Here is a 14,210-nt window from a genome sequence, read left to right as displayed (position 1 = left end):
AGAGGAAGAAAGCTTTTTTTCTGCCCCCTGAGAGTGCTCTGGTTTTTAAACCTGCATCACTGGGGCACCTGGGTGGCTCAGTCAGTTAAGTATCTGATTCTTTTTTTTTTTTATCATATAATGTATTATTTGTTTCAGGGGTACAGGTCTGGGATTCATCAGTCTTACACAATACACAGCACTCTCACAACATATACCCTCCTCAAAGTCCTTCGCCCAACCACGCCATCCTTCCCACCCCCCTCCACTCCAGAAACCCTCAGTTTGTTTCCTGAGATTAAGAGTCTCTTAGATTTGTCTCCCTCTCTGGTTTCATCTTGTGTCATTTTTTCCTCTCCTCCCCTATGATCCTCGGCCTTGTTTCTCAAATTCCACATATCACTGAGATCATAAGATAATTGTCTTTCTCTGATTGACTTATTTCACTTAGCATAATACCCTCTAGTTCCATCCACATCATTGCAAATGGCAAGATTTCATTTTTGATGGCAGCGTACTATTCCATTTTTTATATCTGTCACATCTTCTGTATCCGTTCATCTGTTGATGGACATCTGGGCTCTTTGCATAGTTTGGCTACTGTGCACACATAAACATTGGGGTGCAGGTGCCCCTCTGGATCACTACATTTGTATCTTTGGGGTAAATACCCAGTAGTGCAATTGCTGGGTTATAGGGCAGCTCTATTTTCAATTTTTTGAGGAACCTCCATACTGTTTTCCAGAGTGACTGCACCAGCTTGCATTCCCACCAACAGTGTAGGAGGGTTCCCCTTTCTCTGCATCCTCACCAACATCTGTTGTTTCCTGACTTGTTAATTTTAGCCATTCTGAATGGTGGGAGGTGGTATCTCATTGTGGTTTGTATCTTTGGGGATAAATACCCAGTAGTAGAGGGCTGCAACCTCTTTGACATTGGCCACAGCAACTTTTTCATGACACATCTCCAAAGACAAGAGAAACAGAAGAAAAAATGAACTTGTGGGACTTCATCAAGATAAAAAGCTTCTGCACAGCCAAGGAAACGGTCAAAAAACTAAGAGGCTGCCCATGGAATGGGAGAAGGTATTTGTAAATGACGCTACAGATAAAAGACTGGTATCCAAGATCTACAAAGAACTTCTCAAACTCAATACAAGAGAAACAAATAATCAAATCAAAAAATGGGCAGAAGATATGAACAGACACTTTTTCAATGAAGACATACAAATGGCTAACAGACACATGAAAAAATGTTCAAAATCATTAGCCATCAGGGAAATTCAAATCAAAACCACATTGAGATACCACCTTACGCCAGTTAGAATGGCAAAAAATTGACAAGGCAAGAAACAACAAATGTTGGAGAGGATGTGGAGAAAGGGGATCCCTCCTACACTGTTGGTGGGAATGCAAGTTGGTACAGCCACTTTGGAAAACAGCGTGGAGGTCCCTTAAAAAGTTAAAAATTGAGCTACCCTATGGTCCGGCCATTGCACTACTGGGTATTTACCCCAAAGATACAGACGTAGTGAAGAGAAGGGCCATATGCACCCCAATGTTCATAGCAGCATTGTCCACGATAGCTAAATTGTGGAAGGAGCCGAGATGCCCTTCAACAGATGACTGGATTAAGAAGATGTGGTCCATGTATATATATAATAGAATATTACTCAGCCATCAGAAAGAACAATTACCCAACACTTGCAGCAACATGGATGGGACTGGAGATTATGCTAAGTGAAATAAGTCAAGCAGAGAAAGACAATTATCATATGGTTTCACTCATTTATGGAACATAAGAACTAGGATGATCGGTAGGAGAAGAAAGGGAAGAAGAAAGGGGGGATAAACAGAAGGGGGAATGAACCATGAGAGACTATGGACTCCGGGAAACAAACTGAGGGCTTTGGAGGGGAGGGGGGTGGGGGAATGGGATAGGCTGGTGATGGGTATTAATGAGGGGACGTATTGCGTGGTGCACTGGGTGTTATACGCAAGTAATGAATCATGGAACTTCACATCAAAAACTTGGGATGTACTGTATGGCGACTAACATAACATAATAAAAAATTATTATAAAAAAAATACCCGGTAGTAAGCATCTGATTCTTGATTTCTGCTCAGGTCATAATCTCAGGGTTGTGAGATTGAGCCCCGCATGGGGTTCCATGCTGCAGAGTGTGGACCCTGCTTAAGACTCTTTTTCTGCCTCTCCCTGTGCCCCTCCCCACCCTGCCTGCTCATATGCTCTCTCGCCCATGCGTGTCCTCTCTCTCTCAAAAAAAGAAAGAAGAGAAAAGAGAAAAAAGAGAAAGAAAGAAAGAAAGAAAGAAAGAAAGAAAGAAAGAAAGAAAGCCTCTGCATTGTTGCTTATCATTGGAGCAAAGGTGCAGAATCAGTTCTACCCAAACCACGTGGACAAGGGAGGGGGAATCCTTAAAGGAAAATGAATAATATTTACCATTATGTATTTATCATGTACGGTATTTCATACACGATATTTCAGAGTCATTTGGCAGTCTTAAGGGGTTGAGAAAATCTAGCTAAGAATGTTGTTCAAAGCCAGGACTGTCACCCATTTCTTCAGTTTCACACTTTTCTTTGCACCGTAAGGTTCAGATGAATGAATTATAGGCATAATCGTTCCCAGACTTCTCATTGCTGACATTTACTGTTTCATACAAAGAGATCACAGCTGAGAAAAGTTATCAGTAACAGTGGAATATACTTCCCACATAAAAATCATGTCCAAAGTTGGTTCTAAGCAAAGGAGAGATTCTATTCTAGACGGCATGAGAGGGTAGGGGCAGTAAGGGAGAGAAATAGATGTACACCAAATATCTCATTTCAAGAGTATTAATTTCCCTTTCCTTTTCTTTTGAAGGTGAAGGGTGAAATGTTAGACATGGCAGATAATGCATTTGATGACGAGTACCAAAAGTGCACGGGCAGAATGGAAGTCAAATATGTGCCCCAATTGCTCAAGGAGGAGAAAGCAAGCCATCAGCTCTTGAAGGATGTGTGGAAAAGTGCAGAAACCAAATGGGAAGCCCGGAAGACTCGCATCGTTGTCCCTGAGAGCTTTAAAGATAACCATGGAATAGCGCTGATGGCATATGTGTCCGAAGGTCAAGCGCAGACTCCCTTTTACCATATGTTCAGTGAAGCTGTGAAGACGGCCGGCCTGTCTCGGAAAGATTATGTCTATGACTTCCAGTTCAAAGCTTTTCATTTTTATCTGACAAAAGCCCTGCAGTTGCTGAGAAGACCGTGTGAGGACAGTTACAAAACTGTGGTGTATAGTATAAGCCAGAATGTCTCATTTACATTTGGAGGGCTAAACCAAGCCAGATTTGGCCATTTCGTCTTGGCGCACTCAGCCAGACCTCAAGCTGCTAATGACCAGCATATTTTGTTAACCATCCACACGTGCTTTGGAGTCGCCATTGAACAGTTTTTTGATAAAGAAAGTGAAAGGATTATTTTAATACCTCTGAATGAGATTTTTAATGTGTCGCAGGATGGGGCCAGCAATAACCTTATCCTTCAAAGCACAAACAAGACCTGCAGCCATTATGAGTGTGCGTTTCTAGGTGGTAAGTGTCTCTGTTCTGTCTGTGCTTGTCTGGGAGGGAAGGAGTGGGATTCTTAGGCCCAGAGAAAGGTCAGGAAAGAAACTGACAGGTGTTTGAAAGGAGAAATGACATGGATGGTGTCTAGCACCTTTCATATCAATAGGTTTTTTTCCCCCTGTAATTTAATTTTATCAAAATAATACATTTATAGCATCCTGGAAAGTTAAAGAAATAAAATGCTATAAGACAGTGGTTCTCTCAACCGGGGCAATTTTGCCCTGCAGGGTCATTTGGTATTAACTGGAATTTTTAACAGTCACAGTCATCCCTAGGTGCTACTAGTAGCATCTAATGGGTAGGGGCCAAGGACACTGCTAAACAAAGTGTGTAGAACAGCCCCCCACAACAGAGAAGTACCTGGCCCGTAACCCTACCTATAAGGCTTACAATGAAAAATAGTAACTCCCTGCCCCACTGTTCCCTATCCCCAGTTTTCATTCAGTGGCATTCATTTTTAATTTTCCAGCTAAAGTTTGTTGTTTTTTTTTTAAGATTTTATTTATTTGAGAGTGAGAGCACAAGCAAGGTGAGAGGTAGAGGAGAGCGAGAAGCCGACTCCCCGCTGAGCAGGGACCCGCACGTGGGCCTCGATCCCAGGACCCTGCGATCATGACCTGAGCCAAAGGCAGACGCCCAACCTTAACTGAGCCACCCAGCTGCCCCTCAGCGAAAGTTTTTAATAATATGCTTCAGCATGTTATTTCTTGATTTTTAAATTTTTAAAGCTCATCAGTTACATCATCAGTAACTCCGACTCTCTTATCTTTCTGTTCCACCAGTCTTAGCCTGTGGGGTTTATTGATTCATGTTTGCAGTGTGACTTTTGTAGCTGTAGACATCAATCCATGTTCAAGACAAAAAGAAGGGGAAGTGGGGTGGCAGCTAAATCTGCCTATTTAATCAGGAAAGTAAAAGCTTTCCCAGAAACTGCTAGTAGATTTCTGATTACATATCATTGACCAGAACAGCGACTTGATAATCCATAACTTGAAGAAAAGCTTGGAAAGGAGGCAGTTAGCTTTTCCAGCCTGTCCAGTGTAGGGAGGCAAGGGGAAGGGAGTTAGAAATAGCTGTCATGTCAGCACACCAAATGTATCTGACAACCACCACCCTTCGCTCCTCCTCAGTGTTTGTGCATTTCCCCCTTCCCAATCTCCCAGTGTAATAAAGACTGGTACCTTTTTATTTATTTTTTTATTTTTTTAAGAATTTATTTTTATATTTGAGAGAGAGAGCATGAGCAGGGGGAAGGGGCAGAGGCAGAGGGAGAAGCAGACTCCCCACTGAGCAGGGAGCCCGATGTGGGCTCCATCCCAGGACCCTGAGATCATGACCGGAGCCAAAGGCAGGTGCTTAACTGGCTGAGCCACCCAGGCACCCCAGGACTGGTACCTTTACAAATACCTTTTTTACCCCAGGGTTATTAGTTGTATGATTTTTTTGTTTCCTTAGTTTTTTATATCCCATCAATAATTCACCTCCAAATCCTTAGAAATATAAATCTCCACTTAGTACAAACATACCAGATTCTCTCGCTCGCTCGCTCGCTCTCCTTTTTCGAATATACTCCTTCTGGGTTCCCACCATCAAACTCTGTGATGTACTCTTTAGGCCGCTGAATATCCTAAAATCTCTCCCCACAACTGTAGAGACTTTCTTTTATTTCTCCCCTGTGAGGAGAACCCCCTATTTCTTGGATTTTCTCCTCTTTCTTGAATTACCTCTGTTTGGCAGGGGTATGTGTTCTCTAAAAGTTTTCTGAGAAAAAGAACATTGAGGGAAATTTTTAAGACTTTTCATGTCTGAAAAATCTACCTGTAAGCTTGAATAACAGTTTGCAGAGATCCGTATTTCTGTTTTGGAAATCAGTTTCCTTGGAATTTTGGAGATATTCCTCCATTGTCTTCTGGTTTCTGGTGCTGCGGTTGAAAAGTGTGAAGCCATTCCAATTACTAAAACTTTGAATGAGACCTAATTTTTTCTCTTTGGGTGGTTTTAGAATTTTTCCCTATCCGCAACATTCTGAAATTTTATGATGTTGTGGCTTGTTGTCTATTAGTGAAAAGTTAATAAAACCCTTTCTCCTTCCTCCTATGAAAATGGCCTCTGATTGATTTTCTAACACTGTTTGTCTGTAATCTACCGAAGGCGAAATGACAGCTGTGTAACCATAGAATACTTCCTAATGGTAAACATAGCCCTTGATTGGTAGAATGCATCTGAGCTGGGAGGGTTGTGAATAAACCATAAATACTTGGGGGAAGCCATAGCTTTGGACGTTCCTGAACGTGGTGTGACATACGCAGGGGTTTTTCTTGCTGGGTCCTGAAACTACACTCATGGACTGGCATAAGAGAAATGTCTTTGTGTGGCATGAGGCTACTGAGCTAGGATGGTTCCTACACCCACCTGTGTAAACTTGTTTCCTTGTACCCGAGGTATCATTTCGGGAGCGAAAGAACAGGCCTGGATTGCTGTGAGGACTTGCGTTGAAGGGCTGTATCTGATGCTGCCCGCTGCTAAATAGCGTGCTGTGTTTCTTGCCTTGCCTTCTTCTGCAAAACTTAGTAAACTAGTGAGAGGAGAACCTTTTTGGGTCTTACGAGTGTGACTGTTTAGCTGAACCCAAAACCAGGGCGGCTGATCGAGCAGAGTGAGTGTTGCAGGCCTCAGAAGTGGGATAGACTTTTAGACCTTGACTCATTGTGGCCAAGGCACTATGAGATTAGAAAGAACAGGTAGGAAAGTGCTGACGAGACACCATGCCTGGGACATGGGCTGATCCACTTATGATTTAATGGCAGAAGAGTACTGGCCATTGAGATGCCTGGGGCACAAAATTTAAGGAAGGTCCTTACTCTTAGGGTCATCACTTGTACCATCTGCAAACTTGCATGATTCTAAGAGTGAGTGCCTCTTTAAATTTTGCACTATCATAGGCACCTCATTTGCCTCACCCTAGTCCCAGACCTGAGTTGCAAGTGAATGAAACTAACTATTCACTTTGAGAGAGCAAATGAAACCTGAAGCGAGTACATTTGTATTGAGAGGAGACGTGCCTGTTCCCCTCACCAACCATATAGTGGACCTGACCGAACCCAAGCCAGTTAGAGCTGGCTCATACTGGCTCGTGGAAGCTGACCATGGGCACGCATCTCTTCCCAGTTCCTCGTACATCACAGTAGCTTGAGATTGGCCATGGTTGAGAGCTTTACCATGGAAATCATTGAACAGTACAAATCAGGACCCCATCACCCACCCCAGAACCTAGTCAATGAAACTAGCACATCACAGCCAGAAACCTAGTTGAAGCTGGGCTGACAGAAGGATTCCACTTTGGTGCTCCTGATGCATTCAGCCAAATGCCATTTGTGGAGGCACTGGTTATACAGGAACCCTGGCTGCAGTAGGTACAGGCCAAATCAGTCACTGGTTGATGGACAAAAGGTGGGCAGTGAAACGCGCAGAGTTGTTTGTGAGTGGGATTATAATGAACAAAAGGGGTGGAGCCATTGGGTTGATTGAGAATGAGCCAGGACTCAGGTCTGCATGGGGAAGTGTAGTGTGAGCTCATGCGAGGAAGGGAGGAGAGGAATAGGCACACTGCTGTGGGTATGCCCACAAGGTCAGTAGAGGCTGTCACAGCAAGTTAATGTTCAAACCAGCCACAAGGGGAGACCTTTGTGGAGGCTCACATGCACTATTTGGGGAGCTCTGACAAAGGCCACTGCAACTGATTGTGTTGATTTAATGCCAGACTATTATCTAACCAATGTCCTCTGCTGCCATCTAGAGACAACTATTGGGATCTCAGGGGCAAAAACACTAAAGTAATTACAGCTAGGCCTTTTTCAACACTATGAAGGATAATAGACAGGGTTTTTAAAAACTCACTCTGGGAGGATATAATCAGAACCTTGTTCCATTGTCACTGAATATAACTCTGAATTTAAAAAAAACAGTTGTTTCTAAAAGGGATAAAAAAATTACACCAACTTTAGTGCTAACACAGTCCTGTGTTGTTTTAAACTTGCTATGATTTCCAAGATAACTAGTTTTTGTAAGACCCACAGTAAATTTTTATCTAAAAAAAATAGGTCATTTGTTTAGGAATTGGAGAAAACATCAGTGTCCCATTAGATAATACAATTTCCTGGTGGTCAAAAAACTAATCTTGGTATTAATCCAAGAATATGTAAGTGAACTGTGAATAAATGGCAAAAAAAAAAAAAAAAAAAACAACCCCTTTCTCCTTCCTCATGGGGAAATTACTGCAGGTTAACTTTCTGCTGTACTGCTTTCCTAGAAAACTTGATTAAAGGTGGAATGTCAGTGGTGTAATCAGGCTACATTCCTTACTTTTAAAAAAAGACCCCATTTGGACAGCTGTACCTGGATTGGGAAGACTACAGGTGAATTATAATACCTGGTAGGAAACCGTAGCTTTAGAATTTTCTGTACCTTATAGTGCAGATATAAGGTTTTATTGGAAGAATACTTAGAGAAATAGTAGAGTGTACATCATACTCTGAACTCTCATCACTTTACTAAACAGGCTGGGCATGGATCATCTGGCATCTTGGCCAGTGTTTCTATAGGGAGGGGCAAGGCTGTATATATGTAAATATGTTCTACATATTAGCAGTCATGGGGCAGGGAATATCAAGATTCTCTGGCTGGAAAAGTGGCCCTGTTAGAAAGGAGGAGCCCCTGGACTCCAGTGACTGCTATTAGTCTATTTTGTTCATCTTACTCAGACCTGTTGAGCCAGCTCTCTGTTAAGCCATCAAAAGGGAAAAAGAAGATAAACCTTAAGGGCCATCGGCAATTTAGTTTTTATAAATCCACACCTAGCCCTTGAGGGCTCATTTAAAATAAGTATCTTCACTGGTTCTAATTAGACCCTCTTTTTTAGCCTTCCCTGGGAGGAGTGAAGTTTTGGTGCTATTGTCTGAGATTGGCTGGGACTGGGACGTCAATAAGATCTCATGGAAGTAGGCCAGATAGGATGTGACATATTCATCACCAGGAGAAATTCACAGTATGAGTCAACAATTTGGAAGGCTGCTCAGACTGTTTATCTGTATTTATAGCAAAAGCGAGAGCTCTTCACCACCAACTTCCTCCAGACTTTCATCCACCAGACTTGTTCATCCCTATGAACCAGTGAGGGTTCAACCAGAGAATCAGAATCAGTAGAAAATATATAGGAAATATATATTAAATCACTAACTACAAGGAATTGGCTTATGTGATTGTGGGGGCTAGCAAGGCAAGTCTGAAATCTGTAGGTCAGGCTGTCAGGAAGGGCAGGCTGGAACTTTTGGGCATGAGCTGAAGCTACTGTCTACAGACAGAATTTCTTCTTCTGGGAAACCTCAGTCTCTTAAGGCCTTTCAGCTGATTAGCTGCATCTTTTTGGATCTTGCTGTCTCATGAGGCTGCAGTTATCATACGACTTGACTGGGAAAGATCTTCCCAGCTCACTCACATGATTGTTGGTAGGATTGGGTTCCTTGTAGTTTGTTGACTAAGGCCTCAGTTCTTCATGAGCTGTTGACCAGAGGCCTCCCTTATTCCAAGCCACATAGACCTCTCCATAAAGTATCTCACAACATGGCAGCTTGCTTCATCAGAGTAAGCAAGAGAGAGAGCAAGGAAGAGTGCCAATAAGTCATAGTCTTTTGCAGCCTAATCACGGAAGTAACCTCTCATCACCTGGGCTGTATTCTGTTTGCTAGAAGCGAGTCACTGGTTCAGTCCACACTCAAAGAGAGGATTACGGAAGGGTGTGAATACCAGGAGGCAGGGTCATTGGGAACCGTGTCAGAAGCCACCTCCCATAATCCCAACCCATTACGTGTTGTCACTTGCTCTTGGGGATGATCCAGATTGGCTGTCCTTTTTCCATAATGATCAGTTCCACAGTGACCTCGCTGGCAAAGGAGACTAGCTACTAGAAGCAAAGTCAGCCTACAGTTTCATATACTGGTGCTTTTGATCTAATCAGTATGGTCTATTTGTTTGCTGAGGTCATATGAAATATATATTCATTTACTGAAGTAGAAGCAGGTTTTATATAAATGTCCATCCACTGAGGTCAGAACAAGCACACCTACACAAAAGGGAGGAGAGTATACTATTCCTCCAATTCACTTCATTCTTTAACACCTAATTCCTTGGTGCTTGGGAACTCAGCCAAGATAGGTTAGCATGGTTGTATGCAACTTATAAATAGCTGAAAACAGCCAGACCAGTCAGCCCTGTAGAGATCTTTATTGGGGAGACTGATAGAATTTTTTATTGGAAGTCCTAATCCTTTGCTTATAGAGCCAGAAGCTATAGTAGAGACCATAGCCACACATGCTTGATTTGTTTTGCCAGTTGCCTTTCTTTATATGCATTCACTGAAAGCACATGTATGTGTGTAGCATAAAGATTGACTTCATGAGTTGTGTTTGCTGTGTTTGTTTCTGTAGACAGGGACTGCATATGGTTTTATCTTTAGTAATCCACTTCTGAGGGTCTCAGTGTCCTGATCATACAGCCTTAGAGCATTAGTGTTGGCACTGGTAAATTTCGGTCAGTCCCAAGGTGGTGCCTGGATCCCTGCCAGGATCACCATTTGAAGAGCATCCAAGGCGATGAACAAATGATTATTACAGTGGATGGATGCAGCATTCCATTGGATTGGCCTAACCTGGGGGCAGGCTGTTTTATTAGAGAAGTGTGCTGTCTTTTCAGGTGTGAAGTCTTGTAGGTAGGGCCCCCATTGAGCCAGTAGTTTGGGTAAAGTAGTAAGTAAGGTTTTGTGGTGTCTAATGCAGAAGTTCTCAGATTTTCTTGTCCCTAGTGTTGTCATAATTGTTTTCACAGTGCCCATAGGCTAAAAGAAATACCTAAAAGTTCCATTTATTAAGTAAAGTCAGACGACTCAATAAGTATTGTTTATCTAAGTATTATGTACATCTTAGTAACTGAAAAAATAATACACAAACTTTTAAAAAAATATTATTTCATTCTTAGCCACAACAACTAGCTAATGGGATATATATGCCTGTTGGACACTGCACAGCTTCTCAGACCTTGAAATCATATTAGATACCATCTTATTTGCTGATCTACATTGATTTTCACATATGCTTGCTTTTTTATCACAATTGCTGAAAACCCAGCCTTGCAAATGTGTGACGTCATCAAACCAAACGTAACATGGTATAACTTTGAAATTGCATTCTACTTCAAACTAATAGTTCATGCTATGTCAGACAGATACCAAGTACATCTGTGTTTGTCCTAAAATTTTAAAATACCCCTCGGTAGCCCTGTGATTTTCTGCCACTGTTTGGAAACTGCAGGTCTGAAAGATGGACAGGCACCCGTTTGTGAAAGTGGTTAAGGCCTTAGCAGCCAGGTTTGGCTCTTAATTGGAAGTAAAATTTCAATGGGATGAAAACTTTTGGGTTTTATCCTACCTATGGGACTTAAGTTCAGAGAGAATCCGTTGCATGATAAGATAGGGGGTTGAAGAGTCATGACTTTTCTTTCAGTGAGACAGTCTGTCTCGGTCCCAGTGACAGGCTAACAGTAGCAGCCCTGCAAAGGGAGGAAGTGCTTGTGTGCAGAAACCCAGTGATCAACAAATACTGCCATAGTCTTGTTGCTGGAAATTCCAACCCGCTATGAGTTTGGTCCCAGGCGTCTGTAATTTCTTAGGATCTGAAAGAGATGGGGAACTCCTGAGAAGGCTTTATTTACTCTTGTCTGGACTTTCTGAGTCGTCTTACTATACAGTTCACTGCTAAAGTGGCAACTTAAAAGGTTTTGCAGTGTGACTGGTGGGATTAGGCACTTCTCTTCTTCCTGTGGGGTTTTTTTTTCCTGCCTGACGTAGTTTCCTTACGTGTGTGAATTGATCAGTATTTTGTTCAATACTTGAGAGAAACCCTTTGAAGTTCTCTGGACCTCTCTGTGCAGCTACCTTCTCTTTAGTACTCTGTAAAAACCAAATTATCTTGGTAATTTCTTTGTGGAAATAATTTAAGCTATTCAATGGTTATGACGTCATTCGAGTTTTCTTTTATTCTTGAGTTATTCTTGGTAAAGTCTATTATTCTAGGCAATTGTCTTATATTTCAAATTCATTGATCTAAAGCTAGTCCTAGTAATCTCATGGTTTTTTTACACCTACCAAATCTGTGGTTATATTCTCTTCTTTCATTCCCTATATATTATATTTCTGCCTTCTGTTTATTTTTGTATCAGTCTCATCCATTTTAACCCTGCTACTTCTTTAGAAACCCAAAATAGTTTACTTTCTGCTGCTGAAACACTAATGGAAAATGAAATCCAAAGTCTGGGGCGCCTGGGTGGCTCAGTCGTTAAGCGTCTGCCTTCGGCTCAGGGCGTGATCCCAGCGTTCTGGGATCGAGCCCCACATCAGGCTCCTCTGCTGGGAGCCTGCTTCTTCCTCTCCCACTCCCCCTGCTTGTGTTGTCTCTCTCGCTGGCTGGCTGTCTCTGTCAAATAAATAAATAAAATCTTAAAAAAAAAACACGTCAAATAGGGAGGAGAAGTGCAGTCTTGAATAAATGGATCTGTGTTAAACATTAAAGGAGATCCATCCTCTACTACTGAGAAGACTCTCAAAAATTTGGTGCATAAAAAAATCACTTGGAGTCCTTGTTTAAAATGCAGATTACAAGGCATCACCCCCAGAAATTCTGTATCGGTAGTCCTGGCTAGGGAATTTGCAATTTCAGTAAACACCCAGATGATTCTGAAGGACGCAATCAGAAGACCACACTTTGAGAAACATCCTCTAATTTGTGGTACAAATGAAAGATAAAGGCTTTAAAATCCCCCAGTGTCTAGTCCCCTGGCTGAATCCACTATACCTATAGCTTTCTTAGCCACACCTTACCTCACCCTCAACCAAGCCCTCTGAGTGAGAATTGCACTCATTCAACTCCTGCTAATGCAATATTTTGTATTAGTCTCTAGACTGTTTTTTGTTTTTTTTGTTTTTTTTTTTTTTGGTAATTTCTAGTTTAGCTAGATACCTGACGTTAGCCTCAAGGCACCATCCAGATTCTCAGGGATCCATACCATTTCCTGGACCAGTAGAAACTGGACCAAGTCACCTAGATTCTTGGTTCAAACTCCACAAATGGAACAGGATTTGAGAGCAGCTTACAGAAAAGCATATGTCTCATAGAGAAGCCAGACCTCTTAGGGATTCCCCCATTTTATATGGAGAGATTCATTCTCAGGTAACCGAATATCCAGATTAGATCAGTGAGTTAGCCAGGCATGGAGAAGGGGCCATAGGACTCTAGGCCTTCTGTGGCATTCTAGGAAGCCCTCCATGGCTCATGCTGGCACCAGATCTAAACATCCTCCCACCGAAGTTCTTGCCTTAACCACTGTTGGGCAGGCTGGCAGATTTCCCTGAATGTCATGTCTCAGAGGAGTCACTGCAGCACTGATGATTTTTTTTTTATAAGGCCCTAGACCCAGATAAAGATATAGTGGTAGATGCCATATTCTTGCTTTCTAAAAATTGTGGATTTCCTTACATATATAGATCAGTGTTCTGGGACCAGACCATAGTTGCTTTCTTAAAACTGTGGATTTCCTTACATATATAGATCAGTGTTCTGGAACCAGACCAAAGATTAATGTTCTGGGATAGACCAACTTGTTTCTTTATATGAATGTGAAGGATCTTTCTTTATATGTCCAAGGATCTTAAAGATCTGATTGAGACTCTTTTTTCCCCAGTGAATAGGAATTGTCATAGGGGCACTGGCTGGCTCAGTCGGATAAGCATCTGACTCTTGATTTAGGCTCAGGTCATGATCTCAGGGTGTGAGATCGAGCCCCAGTTACGCTCCTTGCTGGACGTGGAGTCTGCTTAAGATTCTCTCTCCCTTTGCCCCTCCCCCTGCTCTTGTGCGTGCACACGCCCTCTCTCTCTCTCTTTAAAAAAAAAATTGTCATAGTAAAAGGATAGGTTTTCTGTTGAGGACATTTAGTATCTGAAGAGAAGATTAATTGAACCGACAGGTAAATTTTTTCCTAACGTTTGCAAACTAATCATAGAATAGAATCATAAAGTGTTAGCCTTGGATGGACGTTTGGAGGTTATTTGAAGCAAACTCCCAGTAAAAGATACAGATAAGGAAACAATTCCAGAAACACTAGATGTTTTATCAAAGATCATCCTGCTGTTTGATGGCTGTAATGTGAGTACAAAAATGTAATTGTTTCGCATTTCAAATCCCACCAAATTATGGATCTGATAGACCAAAGCTGACAGATTAGATTACCAGTAGCTGTAAGACCAATTTGAAATCTTTACTAGGGCAGCATGTCTAACTAATAAAGCTTTATCTTCATGTTTCAGGACTAAAAACTGAAAATTGTGTTGAGAACACGGGTAAGATATGCTTTTAAAATATTATCTCTGTAATGGGAATGTTACCTCTCCCAGCCAGGTATGGGTCAGAGCCACCCCACCATATTGTCATACTGCAGCCATCCTTTTTGTCAGGCTGAGTCGTGCAGCTGCTGCTGCTACTGTTACTACTAC

The 14,210-nt window shown here is 42.0% G+C and overlaps 1 protein-coding gene across 8 annotated transcripts in view; it reads left to right on the top strand.

Annotated features, from left to right (window-relative positions):
- Positions 1-14,210, top strand: part of ART3 (ADP-ribosyltransferase 3 (inactive)) — a 157,201-nt gene that overhangs the window by 132,127 nt on the left and 10,864 nt on the right. For 6 of the 8 annotated variants that reach the window (XM_045789886.2, XM_087864072.1, XM_087864071.1 and 3 more), the window contains 2 exons: positions 2,866-3,577; positions 14,025-14,057. In XM_045789886.2, the coding sequence (XP_045645842.1) occupies positions 2,866-3,577; positions 14,025-14,057 (745 nt within the window). The remainder of the gene's footprint in view (positions 1-2,865; positions 3,578-14,024; positions 14,058-14,210) is intronic. The other 2 variants (XM_087864074.1, XM_087864073.1) reach the window with 1 other exon arrangement.

Source organism: Ursus americanus, chromosome 8, assembly GCF_024610735.1.
Source record: "Ursus americanus isolate L20-20 chromosome 8, mUrsAme1.1.p, whole genome shotgun sequence".
NCBI classification, from domain to species: Eukaryota; Metazoa; Chordata; class Mammalia; order Carnivora; family Ursidae; genus Ursus; species Ursus americanus.
This window is presented reverse-complemented; position numbering and strand designations above follow the sequence as displayed.